The 22492-nt window shown below is 37.1% G+C and overlaps 2 protein-coding genes across 5 annotated transcripts in view; both read left to right on the top strand.

Annotated features, from left to right (window-relative positions):
* LOC123976751 (H-2 class I histocompatibility antigen, Q9 alpha chain-like) overlaps positions 1-3903 on the top strand; it is a 28676-nt gene extending 24773 nt beyond the window's left edge. Inside the window, exons 6-7 of the mRNA XM_046059098.1 lie at positions 3731-3748; positions 3857-3903. Coding sequence (XP_045915054.1) covers positions 3731-3748; positions 3857-3903 — 65 coding nt within the window. The remainder of the gene's footprint in view (positions 1-3730; positions 3749-3856) is intronic.
* Positions 3904-7653: 3750 nt separating this feature from the next.
* The window catches only part of LOC123977135 (major histocompatibility complex class I-related gene protein-like), a 232886-nt gene continuing 218047 nt past the window's right edge, over positions 7654-22492 (top strand). For 3 of the 4 annotated variants that reach the window (XM_046059668.1, XM_046059670.1, XM_046059669.1), the window contains exons 1-3: positions 7654-7770; positions 9001-9267; positions 9733-10011. In XM_046059668.1, the coding sequence (XP_045915624.1) occupies positions 7698-7770; positions 9001-9267; positions 9733-10011 (619 nt within the window). In that variant the 5' untranslated portion in view covers positions 7654-7697. Of the gene's footprint in view, positions 7771-9000; positions 9268-9732; positions 10012-10252; positions 10547-11107; positions 11141-11975; positions 12044-12193; positions 12627-22492 lie in introns of those variants that run through there. The other variant, XM_046059667.1, reaches the window with a different exon arrangement.

Genomic DNA, 22492 nt, shown 5'->3' with positions numbered 1-22492 from the left:
CAGTACACAGAAATCTGGTAGCAGTGCACATTTTGCCTGAAAACAGGAGATCATTTCAGCCCTCAGCTGATGAGATGAGCGTTTCACTTTCCATTAAAGAAATTGTTTTGTCACAATTATAGCATCTTTATTGTTGTGATGCGTGGATCAGCTCTCATTATCTGAATACTCATGTAAATAAATAATCCACCCGCCCCCAACAAAACTAATTATTTTATCAGATTTAGAGACCAGCACCTGCATGGACATTTTACCCCACCTCCAACGCACACTGTAGCTTTCCAGGTAATTTCTTGAGCCTATTGTGTTATATTGATGTATCAGTGTTTTCTTTGACAATTTACTTTCATGATTAGAGAGGCTATTGTCAGTCATTTAAACGTTTCCATCCGTGCAGTAAATATCATGACAGGACAGACAGAGGAAACTCTCCAGAGGAAACAGAATTAAACTTTCAGCTTCTATAATCCATGTTTAGACGCTCTGATGGAGCTCATTGATCAGCAGGATTGTTTCTTTACTCATGTTCAGTCCATGATCAGGTTTAACCTGTGTTTGCTAGTCAGGGCTCCACCTCAACTTGTGTTCCTGCAGCTCACATGAAGTGTGATCTCTGGTTTACCTCTCTCTCTCTCTCTCTCTCTCTCTCTCTCTCTCTCTCTCAGGTGTCCACATTGTCCAGTGGATGATCGGCTGTGAGTGGGATGATGAGACTAATGAGGTTAATGGGTTTAATCAGTTTGGTTATGATGGAGAAGACTTCATAGCATTTGACCTGAAGACAGAGACATACATCGCTCCAAAACCACAAGCTGTCATCACCAAGAACAAGTGGGATAATAACAGAGCTTTGATCGCACAGGACAAGAACTACCTGACCCAGGAGTGCGTTGACTGGCTGAAGAAGTATTTGGACTATGGGAGGAGCTCTCTGCAGAGAAAAGGTAGAATCACATGATTGAGTTTCATGGACACAATATGCCTCATTTGTTTCTTAGCAACAGTAACATCAACATCACGGGTAGCCTTAAGCATCTGGGTTGATATCAGTTGTTTAGCATTAAAAAATTATATACATTGCATTATCTGTTCAATTTTGCTTAACAAAGCACAGGACCAGAGAATTGTGTGCACAAATGCACAGCATGACTTTATTTTCAAATCATCTAATTTTAGAAAACATTTGTGTACATAAAAATATTTATGTATTGCAGGGACCTGAATCTTTCATTTGCTGTTTGTTGGAATATTCTAACATACGTTGATTAGCCATAACTTTATGACCACTGACAGGTGAAGTGAGCCTGTGTGGTCCGATCTAACCGACAAGCTACTGTAGGTGAAATTGATAAAAAAAATCGATGCTGGTTCTGATAGTAAGGTGTCAGAACACATAGTGCATACAGTGGAGTCAGGGCTGTTTTGGCAGTAAAAGAGAGACCTTCATGATGACCAGCAGGTGGTCATAATGTTATGGCTGATCAATGTAATTTATGCCAGAGAAAAACAGTAGAGACTGAAAACTGTGCCAACCCACCCCACCCTTACGAAAATGAACCACAGTTATTACTATAGTACAAAAAACTATAGTAATTCTGTATAAACAATTTAGAATGACTATAGTAATTCCCTAAACTATACTACAGGAGCCAATAGTAGCCTATAATTATAACTTCACTATATTATCACCATAGCTAAATCTCTAGAATTAATATAGTAATTTTCTATAGCGCGTTCCGAAAAAATATATACTATAGTAATAATGATATTGTTATTATTATTGTATTTCTATAGATCGCAGCTGTCAGGTGTCAGCTGTCAGTCAGCTCTAACAGCTGGAGAGACTTTTGATGGAGTTTGTGTCTGCACACGTGCACTGTGTTGATACTAATAAAGTCTCTGTTATCACTGCAGAGCCGCTTGTTTTGTCTCTGTAGTAATCTGTTTAACAAAAACCTGCGCATGAATAATTATACTGTGTCCTGCTCAGAGGCACATTATCATTTCTACTGGCACAATGCTTATATCATGTTCATTACCTGCATTTGTATTTATTGATTCTGATTGTGAACATAATTGAATAACCCAGAATATGATCATGGTGTCTCTTGATTCAGTAGTCTAAATGTTTCAGGGAAAGTGAAATGATGTAACTCATATGAAAGCCGACACTCAGTTTTAGGCTTTCTGTTTATTTAATCTTCTGATGTCCTTTAACACTACTCCATACATTTTATTTGCCAGTCACATCACTTGTCACCAATTGATCTGTACTTTCCATTATATCAATCCAGCACTTCATAGTCCAACCAGTGCTTTCATTCATTCATTTCATCAGCTGATTTTACTCACGGAGCCCACAGCTCAAGAAACTTGAGATGCACCTACTGTTCTCCTCCTTTCTTTCTGTCTGTCTTTTCCCCTCAGTGCTTCCCTTCTTTACTTTGTTACACGTTACGGTTTATTTACATTGCATAGCCTACTTAGAGTAGTCTAGTGTTTTATAGTACATAAACGATAAAAAAACGATAAACATAAATGATGATATTAATAAACAGTAAATCATAATAAAGAACCTATAAACTCTCTCTCTCTCTCTCTCTCTCTCTCTCTCTCTCTCTCTCTCTCTCTCCAGAGCTTCCCTCAGTGTCTCTCCTCCAGAAGACTCCCTCCTCTCCAGTCAGCTGCCACGCTACAGGTTTCTACCCTGACAGAGCCACGATGTTCTGGAGGAAAGATGGAGAGGAGCTTCATGAGGACGTGGACCACGGAGAGATCCTCCCCAACAACGATGGATCCTTCCAGATGAGTGTTGACCTGAAACCTCCAACTGAAGACCGGGAGAAGTACGAATGTGTGTTTCAGCTCGCTGGTGTGAACGACATCATCACCAAACTGGACAAAGCAAAGATCCCGAAGAGTAAGACTAGTATCAGAAGTGGTGAATGTGGGAAACAACAAAACACAATCTGTTTAGAAGAAGTGGGTTAGAGGAGATGATCATCCATCTGCCAACCAAACCTATAGACACTACGTGTTTGTTTGTCCTGCTGTTAATTGAATTTTTATCCCCATTGTCTGAACATAATTACTGCATCTATGGTTGTTTATGCATGTCTGGCTTTGTTTAGCTTTTAGCAACGTTTGAGAAATTGATCAAGGTGAATTACTGTTACAACACTGCAAATTGTTTTATAATGAAACATAGCTTTACAGAAGCTCACAGACAAAAACTGAAAAGTGTGAGAGCCCTATGGTCTCCAATATCAGAAAACAAAACTTCTCACTGGACACCTAAAACACATGAACTGCAGGATTGTTACAGTAAACTAAATATGTGTTTTCTGCTCAACAGGGAATCCCTCTGACATGACTGTCATCATCATCATTGTTGTAGTGGTTGTTCTTGCTCTCGTCGCCATCGCTGTGATTGTATTCTTCATTTACAAAAAGATAAACGGTGAGAGACCTAACAGAGACATTGTCTTTTTTTCAGTATTTCGATTTTAGACTTTAATGTGTTTAATCCAGATTTCAATAAACACTTTGAGGCTTAGAATTTAATCATAATATGACTGTAGCATGATGCAGGGGAAAGAAATAATAAAAGACCTAAACATCAAGTTTTATTTATCGAGTAGAAGAGGGGATTATCACTGGAAAGAAAGAGATAAAATCTGACATTTTAAATGTAACAACATAAATAATGTGTCTTTTCTTGTTTTTTCAGCCAAACGCCCTCCATCTCGTAAGTAAAACTTGTTTTTATTCAGTTTCTCTGACCTGACCTGCAGTGTTGGCTGTTTGTAAAACTCAGAGCAGGACGGAGACTAACAACATGTTTCTGACCCTACAGCTGAAAGCAACCCTGAGGTGCAGAAGGAGCTGATCCAAAAGCTCTAATGACAAACACGCCACCCTTAACACAGTGAGTCACTTCATATGTGACATGAATTTACACCTGTTGTTATACTAAGCTGATTTAGTATCTTTATCTGTGACTCCTCTGTGACACAAACATCTTTGGCTTTCAATTGATTTTCTACAACAAAGCTAAAACTGTTTCATGTGAAGTTAAGTGAGATTATTAAGAGAAAAGAACAGATTCTGTCAGAAACCTTCAGCAGGTCAGATTAAGTGTAATATTAAAAACTCAAATATTAAGTGTTAACTCTTAAATGATCACAGATATTTTTTTATCTAAATGATCATTTAACCATGTGGAACTGTGGAATTGAACATTCATGTTAAATTTAGTTTAGTAGTTTATGTAATTTTATTATTTTTGTCTCTTTAGGTTTATGGGTAACTTTTGCACTGGAACAAGCAGCGGTGCCACATCCTCCTCTGTAAACAGGGAATTAATTGATTATAGATTATCATATCATAAACTGATAATGAGGGTTGGGATTTGAGGACTAGATGCTTATTGATTAGAACACAAAGAAAACTAATTATAAAAATGAGTTGACAAATATTTTACAAATATTATCAGACATTAATGGTTAAATTACATTCATAATTTAGTTTTCACTTTTAAAAAATCTGGAATTTCCTCTGATAAAATGTTTCAAAAATGTTGGAAATTCAAATTAGCATAATTAATATTTTTTTTTTGCCATTAGTGAAGTAAAACACAATTTTTAAAGCAATGAAAGCATCACAGTACTCTTTGTACATTCGTAATTGATTTAACGTTTTGTGTAGTGTTCATCTAAAACAAATCTACCGTATTTACAGTTAGTATATATACAGTATATACATCTGGTGTTGGGTTTTCTGGTAAAACCAATATTGGTAAAACAAAAGTAAATACATATATTGACAAACACTCATCCATGTATGTGCATTCCCATTTTGGTATATTTACTCACAGGGTCTGGCAATATGATTTCTTTTAAACATTAGAGAGCTTTCTTCACTATTTACACATTTACTCAAGTAGGCCCCTTGTCTTAACTACTAATTCCAGGTACTCTAACTTTACTAAACTTCTAATCCACTACATCTCAAAGGCAAATATGATGTGACATGTTGATATTATATAATATGATGCATTGCTGTAGATTAAACTACCCAAAAGGATGTTAAAATTATTTCAAGCGTAAACATCTACAGCAGTAAAATGCAACACATTAAAGCAGCAGGTATAATAGTGAAACAGGGAACATTTTACTGCACATTAAGTACTCTTGATACACTAAATACATTTTCTAGATAATACCTAAATATGTTTAGCAAAATTTTGAATGCAGAACCACTTTTTGTAGTAGTTGTAGTTGTAGAAGTATTTTCACAGTGGGTTATTGTTACTTTTACTTCAGTTAAAGATCTGAGTTCTTCTTTCACCACTGATTTACTGAGAAAGCAGTTTTGTGCATCTCTTACTGTATTCGATTACTGGAGGCAGGACTGCAAATCAGTCAGCATCGTCCTAAAACATGCTGCGTAAACTGGACACCTCAACACAGAGGTGAATTACTTTTATTTAATTTCCTAAGTTAGTCAAGAGTGTTGTTTTTTTTTTTCAACATTGTTGTAGTTTAATTTTAGCTGAGACTCTACAAGGGTTGTGGGATGTTTCAAGCTTCTGAGCACACTGATGAAATGTTCTTGAAAAAATTTAGGGACAATTTATGTAACTATATAGAAACTGTCTCACTTCTTGTTCATGAGTTACAAGTTGAGTTGCCCTGCTATATCATTATTATATTCGTTTTGATAAGCTTCACTACATTTTGTTTGACTGCCTTTTTACTGTAAACTTTGTGATCTTTATTGATTGTAAACTCATGTGAGTTGCTGGAAATGTCACTCATGTCTTCTGATCACACTCTCTCAGGTACTTGTGTTTATGTTGATGAGTTGACTAAAGTCATTAAAGACACTGGATCTGTGCTAATCTCGTCTTTTTATTCTAGATTTTCTCATATCGATATGTGATCAATGGCTGAGGATGTGTTAACAGAACTTGATAATGTGTCTCAGCAGAAGATTGGCTAATATGACAATTTATATCATGAGACATAAGAAATGTTAAACTGTTAGAGGTTTTGCCATGTTGCATGTTGAGATGTATCTGGTTGGATTAGGCAAGTTAAGGTAAATCAATAATAAGATAGTTTTATGGCAATATTGGATTTACAGGATGTGACATATTTGTCAGATATTTAATAATTAGATTAGTCAGAAACAAACATTCCAGTCTGATTATATTGTCTGTAAATTTTGTTTTTCATCAGAACGTTCAGACATTTTAATATATGATCATATATATTGATGTTATGACCTTCATAGGTACAACATTTGTTCAGCTGAAAGTTGCACAGGGAACATGTACTGAAAAGGTTCCTGGCTGTTGTGTTTTACAAAAAGAAGAAGGCTAAGAGACCAAAAATTTTTAATCTCAGACCGAGTTGATATTCTGTCTAGTCTCCAAAGATGAATCAAGTGTTATTTCACCTCACACCACAGTCTGGAGCAGCCACCATTAAGCAGTGAAGACCATTGTGTTATGATAATATGACCGTAGCTTAATGATGTTAGACAGAAGTAATAAGAAAATTAAGACCTCACCAGAACAGTAGAAGGTATTTTAACTAATGTGAGTGAGGAGGAGAGGACTTCAGATTTAGTGAAGAAGATATTTTGGCATTTGCAACTGTCGCATCTGAAATCATGTCTTTTCTTTTTAGTTCAGATAAATCTTCCCAACATAATAAGTAGAACCTGTTTAGATTGTATTTAACATGTTGAACTTTGAGTGGATGTCTATGGTTTACACTGAGTGCAAAAGTTAAATTGAGCACTTACTTTTAAAGCAACAATGCCAACAAATTCTCAGGAAACCTGTGTTTTTAGTTACTGCAGTTAGAAAAGTCAAATTATTAGAAAGATTACATAGGAGCACATAGGTTTGGGGTGAAGGTGGGGAATGGCTATCTTGTTAAGGCTTTGAGAATTTCAATTTTATTGTACAGAATAACTCAAATTGTGATGATCTAAAGTAAATGCCTCTCAGCCCAGTGCTGTTCTAAGGGGCTTAGGACAGCGCTCAGTCCTGTCAGTACTTTAACTGTGATTACCTTAATGTACAAACACATAAATAAACTATTAATTGACTTCAGAAAGAATACAAGATGTTCCCCTCCCCATTCATTAATAACCACAAGGAGTGAATGCACAGATGTGTTTAAAATAACGAATAATAAAAATCCTCACTGAGAAACTGTGCTGTGGCACATCATCAGGTTTGAACGACTGGAGGGTGAACGTCACCATATTTACTCACTATAACATCAGTGAAACCAAGCTTGAGGTTCATATTTTGATCAGGACTGGTGTCAATTCCAGGGCAGCCATACAGAACAGAGGAACAACAACACACTTTTGCATCCCCACAAGCTCCAGAGGATCTGGTCTAACAGTGATCTCTGACCTCCCAGAAAAACACCAATATAGAAACCCAAAATAAAGCCCACCATCCTCTAACACAGGCTAAACTTTTACTTTCACTTTCGGTAGTAACCTCAGAGGGTCAGATTCACAGAGTCATGTGACTGTGATGTTCATCCTAAATTCCCATTGGCTCAGATGGAGGTTGAAGTCAGCGCCCCTTCTCCTCTTATCCTCATTTGACTCTTAGTGCTTGAACTGGTGGGACAACAGTTTCACCAAACTCTCCATCAAAGGTTTTGATGGGACAGATCACAATGAAGATCTTGGTTTTCCTGGCTCTCTTTGGAATAGGTCTAAATGGCGCAGCTGCAGGTGAGTTAACATATTTTAAAGTCAATTGACTGTAGAGGGAAAGTAGTTGAATATGCCTATAAAGAGATGTCATTGGTCTCAAGCGACATTATATAATCAAAGAGAAGTTAAATCTACTAAGCATCCTGAAGAGGAAAGACTCCACAAATTGCGCGGAGCTGTTGGCTCACTTCAGAGGGGCGAGGACTTCTAGTGGGGCCATAAACAGGGGGCACTTTTTCACACTTTATTGTTAAGAAAAACAGCGAGGAAAACGAAAATACAGGCTGTGACAACTTGCAGTTCGGTTCATCTGGTCTTGACATTTTTGCGTTTTAGTTCACATTGACATTTTTACAAACGAATCAAGAGGGGTAAACGTGAAGTCATTCAGACATACGGGTAACTGGGATTGTCATGCTGTGTTATCAGGACCGACGTTGGTAAATCAGCGACTTTGACAGTGACAGTTTATGCGGCACGTTAATGCTTCTGATTTGTAAATTTCACTTATTTGGTGTTACAAAGAGCTCACAAAGAAATAACTGATTATAAGCATTATTAGTATTGCATGTTATTAAGAAGATCATTATGCAAATGACTGCACGTTATTATGAATGACAGGCTACAATGAATCCGCGCTTACTACTGTTGGATTACTGTAACGCACCTTTTAATGGACTTAATAGTCTGACAAAGCACACGGAGCACAAGCGCAGCATTTTTTACAGCTTTTCAAATGCGTACATCACAAGTGAACCGTACCAGACTCCACTTGTTCGGGCTCGAACCAGAGTTTGATCAGCCCAAACGAACGATGTGAAACTCAAGAGTAGCTGGGGCCCTATTGAGGGGGTACTGAGGGAGAGGAATCAACAACAGCATAAATAGGCCACACTGTCCACGCTGGTGCTGTTTGCTGCATGAGAGGAGAACCTCTTGGCTGTGTGGGCTCTGCAGAAGAAACAGATGTGGTCTGAGTTTACTTTTTTTCTGCAATCAAGACACAAAAACAAACTTTAGTCAAAATATTCATCTTAACAGCAAAAATGCATGTTCAGTCAGTCAGATTGGGTCCAAGGATGTCCCCTTTGTAACTGGAGAGAACACTGGACCTGGTGCAGCCCTTTTGTATTAATTAAGTAAACAGAGATTATTAGGAGGTTTTATAATGTTGTTCTTTTTGATTATGTGTTCAGTGATTTATAAAACTGTGATATAAAAACTGAAATCATGAACTTTTTCTTACAGCGACTCACTCTCTGAAGTATTTCTACACTGCGTCTTCTGGAGTCCCAAACTTCCCAGAGTTTGTGATTGTTGGGTTGGTTGATGAAGTTCAGATGTTTCACTATGACAGTAACACCATGAGAGCAGAACCCAAACAGGACTGGATGAGCAGAGTCACAGCAGATGATCCTCAGTACTGGGAGAGGGAGACTCAGAGCTCTCAGGGTGCACAGCAGGTCTTCAAAGCCAACATTGGCATTGCAAAGCAGCGCTTCAACCAAACTGGAGGTTTGTTTTACTTTCTACTGAAAAAATGTTGTTTATATTTTCATCCTGTACACACACACACACACACACACACACATTTGTTCCTCTATCCTGTGGGGACATCTCATTATATTATAAGGGAATATTCCCTTGCCCCTTATCCTAACCTTAAATATCACAACTACATGCCTAATCTTGACCAAAGTGCAACCTGAACCCTAAAACCATGTCTTAACCCTCAATAATCAGTCTCTACCTGAGGGGACCTCAAGTTCTTTTCCGCACAGTGACACCAGTCCCCATCAGTTCGTGTGTATTCAGGTCCCAACAGAGATATAACATGACACACACATACTCCAACAGCAGGAGGTGTAGATCCTCTGTTCTGGTGTCTGTGGATCAGTGTGTCTCTGTGGTGAATATGTGATATCAGCTGATGATAGATGAGCTGTGATCTCACTCTGTTTACTGATGTCTCTCTTTCAGGTGCACACATTAACCAGAGGATGTACGGCTGTGAGTGGGACGATGAGACTGGAGAGGTTAAAGGTTTTAATCAGTATGGTTATGATGGAGAAGACTTCATAGCATTTGACCTGAAGACAGAGACATGGATCGCTCCAACACCACAGGCTGTCATCACCAAACACAAGTGGGATTATGACAGAGCTTTGATGGCACAGAGAAAATACTACCTGACCCAGATTTGTCCTGACTGGCTGAAGAAGTATGTGGACTATGGGAGGAGCTCTCTGCTGAGAACAGGTAGAATCACATGACCTGATGTAGTTTCATGGACACAACGATGTTGCTAAAAACAGTACAATTATTCAAATACACATTTAAGTTGATCTTTATCATGTTTGTGGTTTTCCTTCTCTCTCTCTCTTTCTAACCCTACACTGTATATATCTGCTGTCTGAAACTCTTCCACTGGAAACCTGAACTTAACCGTGACAGAGACGTGTCAGTGTCAGTATATCTCTCTCTCTCTCTCTCTCTCCAGAGCTTCCCTCAGTGTCTCTCCTCCAGAAGACTCCCTCCTCTCCAGTCAGCTGCCACGCTACAGGTTTCTACCCTGACAGAGCTGCGATGTTCTGGAGGAAAGATGGAGAGGAGCTTTATGAGGACGTGGACCACGGAGAGATCCTCCCCAACAACGATGGATCCTTCCAGATGAGTGTTGACCTGAAACCTCCAACTGAAGACTGGGAGAAGTACGAATGTGTGTTTCAGCTCGCAGGTGTGAAGAACGACATCGTCACCAAACTGGACAAATCAAAGATCAGAACCAACGAAGGTAAGACTGGAATCAAGGGTGATGGAGATGGCAAACACAAATTCAATTTGTTCTGTGTTCAGTCATTTATTTTTGCTGAATACAACTTTATTTTTGGGTGCTTTTGTGGTGTAAGCTCATGACATCCCAAAAAAACATTTAAATGTTCTTATTTATAAGTAATTTTGCTGTTTTTCACCACACAATGGGTTGTTATGAAGTTATCTGTTACCCCTTCTTATCACATAAAACGTCTTATGGGGCATATAAAGGTGATATAAAATATGTGGCATTCAGTCTTCTCATATTTTTAAATCTTTTAAATACGTATGAACAAAATTCAAGAATGTCCAGGCCTGTTGGAGAAATCATACACACCTAGTTTTCCTCTTTGCACAGGGGAAAACACTAACAAGAACTCAAACCTAATGCCTTAATCTGAATGAATTGGGAGTTTCAATATGATACCCAAATTAACTAAAATAAAACAGACAAACATTTTAGAAAGTTATGGCCCAAAGGTTTCACCCAAGTGTGTGTAGTTGAACTGTTGTCTTGATTTATTTTGTTCTGTTTTTGTAGACACGAAGACTTCATCTGACACTACCGGAACAGGTCTGTCTGTCTGTCTAGTTCAAATTATTTTCTCCGGACAAGTCACATATTTCCATGCCAAGATTGAGTCCAGTGAATGATGCTTCCATAGGAACACATTAAAGTGTGGTGGTTGAATCTTGTTAGATAACATCTTAGTGCCGTAGTTGTTCATAATTACAGCCACAGAGCATGGACATTACAGTCTCCTGTGTAGACTACCCCCACACATGAATAGCATAAACATATTTTACTCATTGGGATCTTTGCGGATGTAAAAATTAATTGAAATTGACCATCTAATAGTCTTTCCTCTGAATCATCTTTCACTGGACCACTCTTTAATAACCTTTGAATTCTTATTACTGGACTACACACCGTTAGGCAAATATTACTACACTAGATGTCGATCTGATGGTTCTGTAACTGAATTTAACTACAAGGAAGGCCTTTTTTCACAGACGTCCCATGATGCACTGAGCACCTCTCTCCTCTCGTTTTCCATCTTTATGCATTCTTATCCCATTAATGCATGTTACCAACTCGACTTCTTCCCTCTCTTATAGTTTTGTACTTTTTCGTTTCTCTCCTTCTGGAGCTGTAGCGTGGATCTGTGGTATTATTATTATTATCACACTATTGCTATCATTAAAAAAATTATCTCAATCATCATCTTTTATGCACCAAAAGAATAAAAAGTATTTATGAAAGAGGACTCAGTTTCTGACTGTCACCCCAGAGCAGGGGATGGTCTGTACGTCTGTCCATCTGTATAAGTATGTGTACATAAATGTGTCTTCATGTCTTTCTTTGTCCTTTACTTTATAATTGTTAAATAGTTTTTTTTTCTCTTCAGAATTGGACACTTCATCAAGTACTTCTGGTTCTTCTACAGGAAGTCAAGACACCTCACTATTGATCTAGGTAACTAATGGCTCTGTCTGTCTGAAACTGCATGTTGTACTTCAGGCCTTTAAAGGAAGCGTCATTGTTCTGATAAATATTACAAGCATTTACTTTTTTATCCCAGTGGTTTCACACCTTTCCATTTGCTCTGTTTATTTTTGAACGTAGTTATTTGTCCGGACAGAAGTGAGTGACAGAAGAGGAGGGTGAACTCTGCTCCATGAGAAATCTGCAAAATTTACCTTTTTGGAAAAGAATCCTTCAGCTTTGCAAGAAAAGTAAACATATTTTACAGTAAAGGCACAATCTGCTACATCGTTAAATGCTATGCCTACACACATACTTAAAATATAAGCATCAATACTAAATGTATTTTCAGTTCTCAGCACACTGATAGAAATCTTATGTCCTGCTAGTATTTAGGGACAATTAATGTTTCTATCTTAGTAGTAGCAGTTTACTTATAGTAATCGATTAACGATGCTTAAAATAACTTCTTGTGTTGGATTGAGTAGATGAACCTCAGATGAATTGACCTGCTATTTCATTCTTTTCTAATGTTGCTGTGCTTTTTAATAATAAATAATAATAAAGTCCCAAATTTCTGTCTTTTTGTGACTCCAGATTTAAGCTTAAAGGAGACCTATTAAACTGCTTTTCCAGTCCTATATTGTAGTTCTGTGACTCCTGTATGGCAGCTTTGCATGATTCAAAGTTCAAAAAAATATTTTATGTTCCTATACTGACTCTTGTAGGCGCCATTTCAGCCTCTGTGTGAAACAAGCTGTAAATGCTCCTGTCTGATTATGTAGAAGGGAGCCATTGGTAGAAAAAGCAGTTCAAAACATTCAGCATTCAGAACAGCAGGAAATCTGAGCTCTCTTTGCTCACAGGGATTTCTTTTAAATACTTTAACCTCATTTTTTGAAGCTTTGGCCATGTTTAACATGAACATCCAACATTATAACATTGTAGATAAGTTATAAAATGTGGAAAAGCATAATAGATCTCCTTTAAACATCTGCGACTGAAGCTACAATTGTGATTTTTTTTTTAGCTTAATTTTGTTTTTTTACTGCCCTTTGTAATTTAATGTTTGGGATATTTAGTTTATGGAAATGAAGGATACATGTGAGTTGCTGGATATGAATGATTCACATCGTCTGAAATGGATGTGTGTCATGTAATAAAAAAAGAGATCTTCAAATTGAAAAACTTGTTTAGTAACATAACACAGTTTATTGATGTGTCTTACTTTGATACAAGTACAGCAACAGAAGTGATAGTAACAAACTAAAATGTGAAATCTTTCCACTCTTATTTTTTTTTTCAGCATTCATTAATTTCCTGTTACTGATTGGAAATGATGACATTAATTTAGGGACATGGGACAGTTTCTTTCTCTTGTGTTTTTGCAGACAGACATTTTCACAGGCAGAGTGGCAACAAGAGAAGGACCCAAGTGCAATCAGTTGAGGAAGACGTGATGATTTTAGTTATTTATTGACGAAAAAAGGTTTACAGGCAGGTACTGATGCAGAAAGGCAGGTTCAGGTCACAGAAGCTCAAAAACACAAGACAAGTCAACAATATTGAAACTAGGACTCACTGACATGGGAACAAAGGAAACTGACGGTTTATGTAGTGAGTATCTGATGAGAGGAAGAGATGCAGGTGAGGAGAAAAGCAGTTGATTGTTCTTACTTAGTTTGTATGATGCTTTGGCAATATTTTTGTTACACATTCAAGCCAATAAAGCTAATTTGAAATGAATTGAATTGAAAAGCAGCATCATGTTGAAACATCAACAGAGGTGTTACATTTCTCTTGTTCAAGCAGTTTTCAGCGTCCACAGCTCCAAATCAGTTTAGGAGCACTTAGCCTGGACCTGACTGATCTTTGTGTTTAAGAAGCTCTCCGACTCTCTTTCTGCTTCAGTTTGATTTCTTTGCTTCTTGTTTTCATTTCAAAGTCAAACACAGAGGTGAAATATTGTTGTCATGAAAACTATCTTGTTTTATTATATTGTCTGTTCGGAGAGTAGCCTACCTCTTATTTGTGCCCAGACCTGTTTGTAGGCCTGAGAAAAGGTAGAATCACATGACCTGATGTAGTTTCATGGACACAACAATGTTGCTAAAAACAGTACAATTATTCAAATACACATTTAAGTTGATCTTTATCATGTTTGTGGTTTTCCTTCTCTCTCTCTTTCTAACCCTACACTGTATGTATCTCCTGAAGAACAGACCGCTTTATAAATAAATTTAAAAAATATTAAAAATAAAATATATAAAATGGCAAACGTGTGTGTGTGTGCGCACGCCCGCCATAGGTCAGTAGTATGTAGAAGTAATTTTATGTTTAGGATCAATAAAGAAACAACAATATAATAATAGCAAAAAAAATCAAGTATCAAATGTGAAATGTAAAAAATGTTTAAAACAAACAAATAACTAAACCCATGAAGTATGTATGGTTCATGGGTTGCTTTTTCAAAGGAACAATTACTAAAATATCAAACAATGAAAACAATAATAATTATATAAATTTTGCAGCTCGTTTGTAGTCCAGCTCCTTCCCTTTCATCCCTTTGAAGACACGGATGAAAGCTAAATGCACCGACACGCCCTCAAAAACACTGAGCTGCAGCACAAACCTCCTCTCTCTTCCAAACAATAGCTACCCTCCAGGCAGTCAGAGGACATAAAGTTGTTACTGTGATGTAGAGACAGAGCTCAGTTCAAACTTTATGGATGAAAGATACTTTTGTTACAGATTAATAACTCACCACTCTGAAACTCTGACTTCAGTCTATGTTGCCAAGCTGGTCGGCAACATGTAGCTTACTATGGAAAGCCCTTTGAGCATTTATTCGATATCCTACTAGTGCGCATTTATTTGCTCTTATTAGTAAGCCATTTTGCCGTACTAGTAAGACAAAACTGCGTACTAGTACTACTAGTAAGCGCTAAAATGGCTTACTAGTACTACTAGTAAGGTCAAAAAATGTCTACTAGTAGTACTAGTAGACATTTAGCGCCTACTAGTAGTACTAGTAAGAGCTAAAATGGTCTACTAGTAGTACTAGTAAGAGCTAAAATGGTCTACTAGTAGTACTAGTTGCACTAAATGCAAATCATGGAACCTTCCTATTGGCTGGCCAGTTTGAATTCCCTGCCGCTAAAATTTAACCCCTTAAAGCCTGATCAACTTTCTGTGTTGTTAACTGCCAGCTCTTTGCTTAATATATATGCAGAATAAAGTGTGAAAATGCATATTTACATCAATGTTTTATCAAAAGAAATACTGGGAGAGGAAGTATCCACTCTGTGATTCAAAATAAAAGCCTTTTAAATATGTATTTACTTAACAGCATTCTGAACAATGAGCAGGCCTTCAGCAGAAAAAGAAACTGTCACATTCACGTTTATCAAAGTTTATAAGATAAGACCAGATAATACATAACTTTATTAATCCCCCGTGGAGGAAATTTAGGTCGAAATAGCAGCATAAAGGAATATAAAAGAAGAGTTGCAGTTTTATACAAGTATCAACACACTATTTACACTATAAAATCAATAATTATTATTTACAACCATTTAAAACCAGAAAAATGTCTCAGATGAAATCAGGCACAAATCTGACAGTCTGGTGCTGTGGAGCCTGATGGCTGACGGCACAAATGAGCCTCCAAAGCGCTTTGAGGCCTGGGGCTGCATGTGGCTGCAGGAGCTCCTCAGCTCAGCATAGAGAGGATGAGAGGGGTTGTCCCTAATGGTTTTCAGCTTCCCCCTGTTATGAAATAGCAACATGGGCCAACCTGTTTTTAATGGCTCTTCATTGTGAGCATATAATGTTGTCCCAGACTCCTCTAGCTGTCTACAGAGACTAAAGGACTGACAGAAGCATGAGACAGATGAAGAGACACACAAACATCAATTTGCACCTCAATTAAAGTGAAGTGAAAAATCAACCCAACCGATGAATTGCACATGCTTCAAAACAAACAACCAAATTAAGCATCTTAATGATTATCAGTATAGATTATGCGTGATACAATGAGTTTTGTTATTTACTTTCAACAGCAAAAATCTATATTTAAGCTTAAACATGTTAATAGTTAGGTAGGCTCGTAAGTGTCATTGCGGAATTATTCTCTAAGTTATGTACTCACTAAGACCTTTTTAAGCTTTTTTTAAGAACCAAAGTCCAAGTGAATAGAATTTATCAGAGGAGGAATATGTACCTGATTCTTACAGTCAATCAGACTAGTTCATGGGAAAGCACAGCAGGACGTTCAAAATATTTGCAACCCTCAGAAGAACTTAATATTAAAATGTCCAACCCTAAGACTGCAGTCAACACAACACAGAGTGAAAACACTTCTAGGGAAATGAAGCAAGTATCAGGAGTTTGGGCTAAAGCTCTTAATGGAAATACTGAAGACACGTCTATTAAGGATAGTGCTGAAACTGGTGACGATCAGTACATACAGTCTTTAAAGACATCCTCTTTAGTAACTGAAAACTAAAGGGGACAGAGCGTTTGCTGTCAGGGCCCCGAGCCTCTGGAACAGCCTGCCCGAGGAAATAAGGTCGGCTGAGTCAGTGAACTCTTTTATGTCCCTTCTTAAAAGACACTTTTATAGGAGAGCTTTTCCCGATCTTATTTGACTTTATTTTATCCATTTTATTTTATTGTATTTTACTAATTTTATATTAATCTGTACTTTAGTCTTTTCAATGTTTTCATGCTCTTATCTTGTTTTTTGTATTATTCATACATGTTTTTATTTTCCACCCCAATATATTAAAACCGCTCTGGAAGGCACATCTCTACAGGTATGCCCCAATAGAAATGTTTAACTAGCAAGCCGCTTTTAAAGTTTCACTTTAGACTGGTATTTGGTCAGATAAGTGCCCATAACATATAACTTCACTAAAAATTGCCATCACTTTCATGATGTCCCTTTCCAGATGACTTAATACACCTCCTAGCCAGTTGCTGTAGAAAACTCTGAAGCTAATGAAAATGTAATTAAAGTTTTAGGTTCATAATATCCTGTGTTATGTCACCTGTAACTGACATAACACTTGTAGTAAAGTTGTAAATATTTATACATATGTATTGTTTTAGTTAAAATGGATTAGATTTTTTCTTTTGCACCGTGTAACAAGAACACAGACGAGAGGGACAAATAGGCGAACATGAGAAGGGAAGGGCATGAACCCCATGCTAAATACACAATACAAATACAAAAGTATGTGTTTTACTATCATTTCAGAGTCATAGTGAGCCATCAACTCAGTTTTTAGTGCCACAACAACCGGTGGTACATACTAATGTATTTGTCATGATATGTAATTCTGTTATTTAAAATGCTTCTTCACAGCAGGGGGCTTCTTTGTTGTTCTGCTGTCCATTTGCTGCAATAACCTAATGTTGACATGTAAAACCACTGCTGATTGTAATTCAATCCTTCCTGCATGTGCTTCACAAAACAGGTAAATAGTATGAAGGCGGTGGCAGGATTTTTTAAATGTGAAACTAGAAGTTTTGATGGTGCGATTTGGGCTAGCAAGCAAAAACAGACTTCTCCCCAAAACTAGATTTTCACATGCTCTTTTCAGTGATGTAGAAACATTGTGGGGCTGAAATAAATGTTTTCACATCTCACAAAGTTTGACAAAAGCAGCTCAGAAAGCAGCTCAGAAAATGAGGACTAATGTTGCATGTCCTGTACTAACTCTTAGTAGCAAGGGTAAAATTTGCAACATGTTAACTTACACATAGAAGATTGATCCTGATGAGTTTTGCGGTATTAGTTTTACACATTTTAAATATGGGGAAGAGAGAGAGAGCATTGGCATTTGATCACTACATGGTAGGGATCACTAAATTGCTTTGAAGTTGTAGATTTACTACATAACAAATGTAATGAAAATTACGAGTTAACCCTAGAGTTCTAGTTATCGATGGCAATCCGTTTTCCTCTTTTGTAGTGTCTCTGAAAAATGCTATGGAAGGGGACACTAGAAGAAAAAATAGAAACAGCATGGTCTCAAAAAAGAGGTCGCAGCAGTGATGAGACTTTTTACTAAAACCTTATTGTCAAGGGCAAACTAGCCACTATGGTTGAATGAAAGACATGCAATGAAACAGTGTAAGACTGCTGAACATCCTGTTCTGGCTAGTCAAGAACCCCGCGGTAAATCTGGGCATTACATAAAAAATAAAAAGCCATATGATAGATATTGTTACAGACTTTTGTTGTTGAAGCTGCAGGTTCCTGATGAGCTTTGGAACGTGCAATAAATATTATTAGCACAGATCACGGTTGAGCCAAAATAAAGAAGCTGATTTTTATTCTTATAACCTTCTGTTTTATTTTCATCAACAGAAAACTACTGTCCTGTTATGTCAACAAAGTAGTTAACTAGCATTTGAATACTTCATCCCCAAGGGAAGGATTCTGGATTTCATGACCTCTGTAATAGTCTTATTCACAGGGATAATGTGGATTGCACCCTAATTAGCAAAAGGCAGCTGGTTCTCAGTAGAAGGATCAAACTTTAGCTCTTGAAGTTTCCAGTTGATGAAGTTGTAAATTATATATTTTTTTTTATAATTCTAGCTTTTTTTACGAAAGGGAAAGAGGAGGCCTGTTAGTGTGACTAGTGACTTAGTTATGAGTAAGGCTTTAGTTTAGAATGAGGGACATAGTCTATATGTTACTGAAAGACTACATTTAGAGTTATTTGGACGCTGTTAACACTTGTAGTTTTGGGTTTATTGCTACATAAGAATTGTCCTTATTTTGTAAGTGTAACTAAAACTTAAATATTTAGTTTAGATTACAATATTCTCTTAATAGAAATACCCCATTCTTTTATTCATCCATGCTGGAGTGTCGCTCCATGCTAGCTAAGAAGGAACTAAGAGGGAACGCCGTGTCATTACATGCCAGCCAACAATGGACGTTTCTGTAATGCAGTCAATAAATAAAATGCAATCCTATAAAATTTAGATTGAAGAAACAAGTACATTGCAAAATTGATAGAAATCCTTTCTATAACTGGTCAATTTCATTTCACAATATTTGGGGACAGAATTATTCCAAAGGTTTAGTAAAAGTTGATAAACCTGTTTTAGTGATTACTTACCAAAAAAAATAAAAAAATAGGATCATGCTGCTGAGCATTTTAGTCCTAATTTATAATTATGAAGAGCAAATACAAAATAAGATAAAGATGAAGGCCCTTTAAAAAGGCCTACTTCACCATTCCACAAAGGTCATAAAAATGACCAACCACCACAGACAAACCTGAATTCCCCTAAGAGAAAGTTTAAATGACTGCACTAGTGTAATAAGACATTTTATATAATTGAACCCTGGATAAAGTACCTTTTGCTGCTAATACTGCAATCTTTGATATTTGTGCATGCATCCAAGTTATAAATTCTCAATAAAGTGGCCCTGAATATTTTTGTATCACAGAGAAATGTTAAAATTTTACTAACACTGATGTTAAAATTTCCATTTTTGAAAGAAACAAAAAGTCTTTGAGAGATAAAAACACTCATTAGCTGAAAAAAATTAACCGCATAGGTCCCCTCTTTGGTAGGTAGATACTGCTCAAGGATCCAAGTGCCCTCTTGGCAATTTCTTGAAGACAATGTTCTGGTTTTATTTTCACAGACTCCCATCATTGGCCTACGGTAACCCCTCCTAGTCTCTTATCATTGGCTCACGGCTAACTCTGTCCATCCTCTTATTTTGTATGTGACAGCATGTGGGAAATAACTGGTGAGGGGTTGGGGGCTGTTACTTCTGGTACAACCAGATTATTATATATAGTCTGTAGTTCCAATCTCTTGTCTCCGGCTGATAAAAATAGGTTCCTGTTTCGAAAACGAACTCTGTCTGATAACCCCAGACCGTTTTTAACAACCGGAGTCTGGGGTTGTAGATAAGTCTATTCCATAACTGGTCTACAAGATTACCTGAAGATGCTAAAGACAGTTAAAACACACAACTTGATGTGGCTCATTGAGAAAACAGAGGGAGGGGAGGGATGGAAGGAGGTCAGGGGGGTGGAGCACATTCCTCAATTCACCCCACAGCCTATGCTACACCAGAAAGAGAGAGGACAGAGAAGAAGAGACACAGACTCTAGAAGGATTAAAGTTTTAAGACTCACAAGTTTAAGACTAGGCTACAGCTTTTCACAAGAGTGATAATGATGGCAAGTTTGTAAGACAAAGCACTAGCAAAGATTTTACAAAGTTCAATTTTCGAACTCTCTTATATTAACTCTTATTTTGCTGCATGCTGTTGAAGGTAATTTAAAATGCTGTTTAATTTTAACTCACTGTTATACTATTTTACTGTAATTATTTCATCTTATTCTTTAGTTCTTTAATGATAGTAAGTTTGTCACACAAAGCTTTAGCAAAGATTTTACAAAGTTTAATTTTGGAACTCACTCTTATTTTGCTGCATGCTTTTGAAGGTAATTTAAAAAATCTGTTTAATTTTAAATCACTGTTATACTATTTTACTGTAATTATTTCATTGTATTCTTTAGTTCTTTAATGATAGTAAGTTTGTCACACAAAGCTTTAGCAAATTAATTATATTAATGAGTAATTTATAATGCTGTAATTTTTACTTACCGTTATACCAATTTACTGCTTTACTGTCATTATTTCAATTTATTCTTCACTTGTTTAATAATAAAGACTGACTTGATTCCAAATCAATGAAGAAACCTCCTACTGATCCTTTGCTGGCCCCGGAGATTCCTCCTTTACTTATAACTCACTGCTATACTTTTTTAATGATACATTTATTGCCATAAACACCTACTAGTTAATTCATTCAAGTTTTATTACTTAAGAAAGTCTTTAAATCAATGAAAAACCTCCTCCAATTATCAGTCAAAAACACACAATGAAAGGATGTACGCACCCCTCTTATCAGTTACATACAGACATCCGGAATGGGGGGTGGACTGGAAATAGCTGTGAAAAATGAGTTTGATGGAATGTCATGTATAATTCTCTCTGAGTGTGTTTGCAGTTGAGCTGTTTGCCATATTGATGGCAATGGACAGAACAAAGTAGTGATAAGGAAATATTAATATGTAGTGACTCTGTGTCAGCTCTTATAAGCATGAAGACATGCACAACTAGAAGTCACCTGGACTTGTTTTATGAAGTCTTATTTATGAACTCAAGAATAGCTAGGCAGGGGAAAAATGTCTCTGTGGGTCCCTGCACACTCGGGAATTCAGGGAAATGAGAAAGCAGATAAGGTGGCAAAAGAAGCAGTTAAAAAAGGAAATGTTGAAGTCAACATTAAATTATCAAAATCAGAGGGGAAAGGCATAGTGTGGAGAAGTGTAAATCAACAATGGCAACAGAGCTGGGATAATGCAATAAAAGGGAGACATTTACACGAAATCCAAAGCAAAGTAGGTGTATCAAGAAGTAGGGGAGCAAAGAGGAAAGAGCAGGTGATAATAAGCAGGCTGAGAATTGGGCATAGCAATCTTAACAGCACACTTTTAATTACAGGAAAACATCCTACAGAAATGTGTGAACAATGTCAGGAGGCTGAAACAGTAGAGCATATTCTTACAACATGCAGGAAATTTACTCAGGAAAGACAATAAAAAGGTAACACAGTTAAAAAAAATAGGACGGATAGATAATACAGTAAAAAGTTTATTGGAGTATGGAGAAAGTGTGGAGGGTAGGAAATGGATATTTGGTTTTCTGAGGGAGACTGGATTAGTTAGGCAGATTTAGTATGAATGGAAGCAAAGGGTAAATAAAACCTGAAGGTGGCAGTAATGCAACTCAATGGAGCTGGAAGGAGTGGGCCGGAAGTTGTATTCGAGCGGAAAGGCGCGGAGGTTTGGAGCTACGTGGCGAGAGTGAACGAACGGTGGCCGGAAAACATAGTAGGATCGAACTTTGTTGGCGGATCTGAATAAACTGTACTGTGAATGTAACATCATGTCAAATAGTTCAGATGGGGATGAGATGGAGTGGATGATGTCCAGATCTGTAAGATTGAAAAGGGACTTGAGAGAAAGAGAGAGAGGGAAAAGTTGGTCAGAACATAGCGAGACCGGCGAGGGAAGTAATAACAAGAAACTGAGAGCTAGTCAGTGTGAGAAACAGAAGCCTGAGAATACGGAGAAAGTGGAAACGATTGGAAAGTTATAATCGAGTTCAATCAGGATGGTGGACACTATCACCCAATTAAACTTACCAAGGCGATTGAGAAGGAGATTGGCAAAATCAAATTTGCAAGATTTTTGAACAATAAACGAATACTGATACATGCAAGCAGCAAACAACAACAAGAAAAGATTCTTAGTATGTCCACACTTCAAGGGGAAAGGATGAAGGCCCACATCCCAGGAGCAACAGCAAAGGTTAGAGGAGTTATAT

Source organism: Micropterus dolomieu, linkage group LG09 (assembly GCF_021292245.1).
Source record: "Micropterus dolomieu isolate WLL.071019.BEF.003 ecotype Adirondacks linkage group LG09, ASM2129224v1, whole genome shotgun sequence".
In the NCBI taxonomy this organism is placed as follows: Eukaryota; Metazoa; Chordata; class Actinopteri; order Centrarchiformes; family Centrarchidae; genus Micropterus; species Micropterus dolomieu.
Note: the sequence above shows the minus strand (reverse complement) of the source record. Positions and strands in the feature narration are given on the sequence as shown.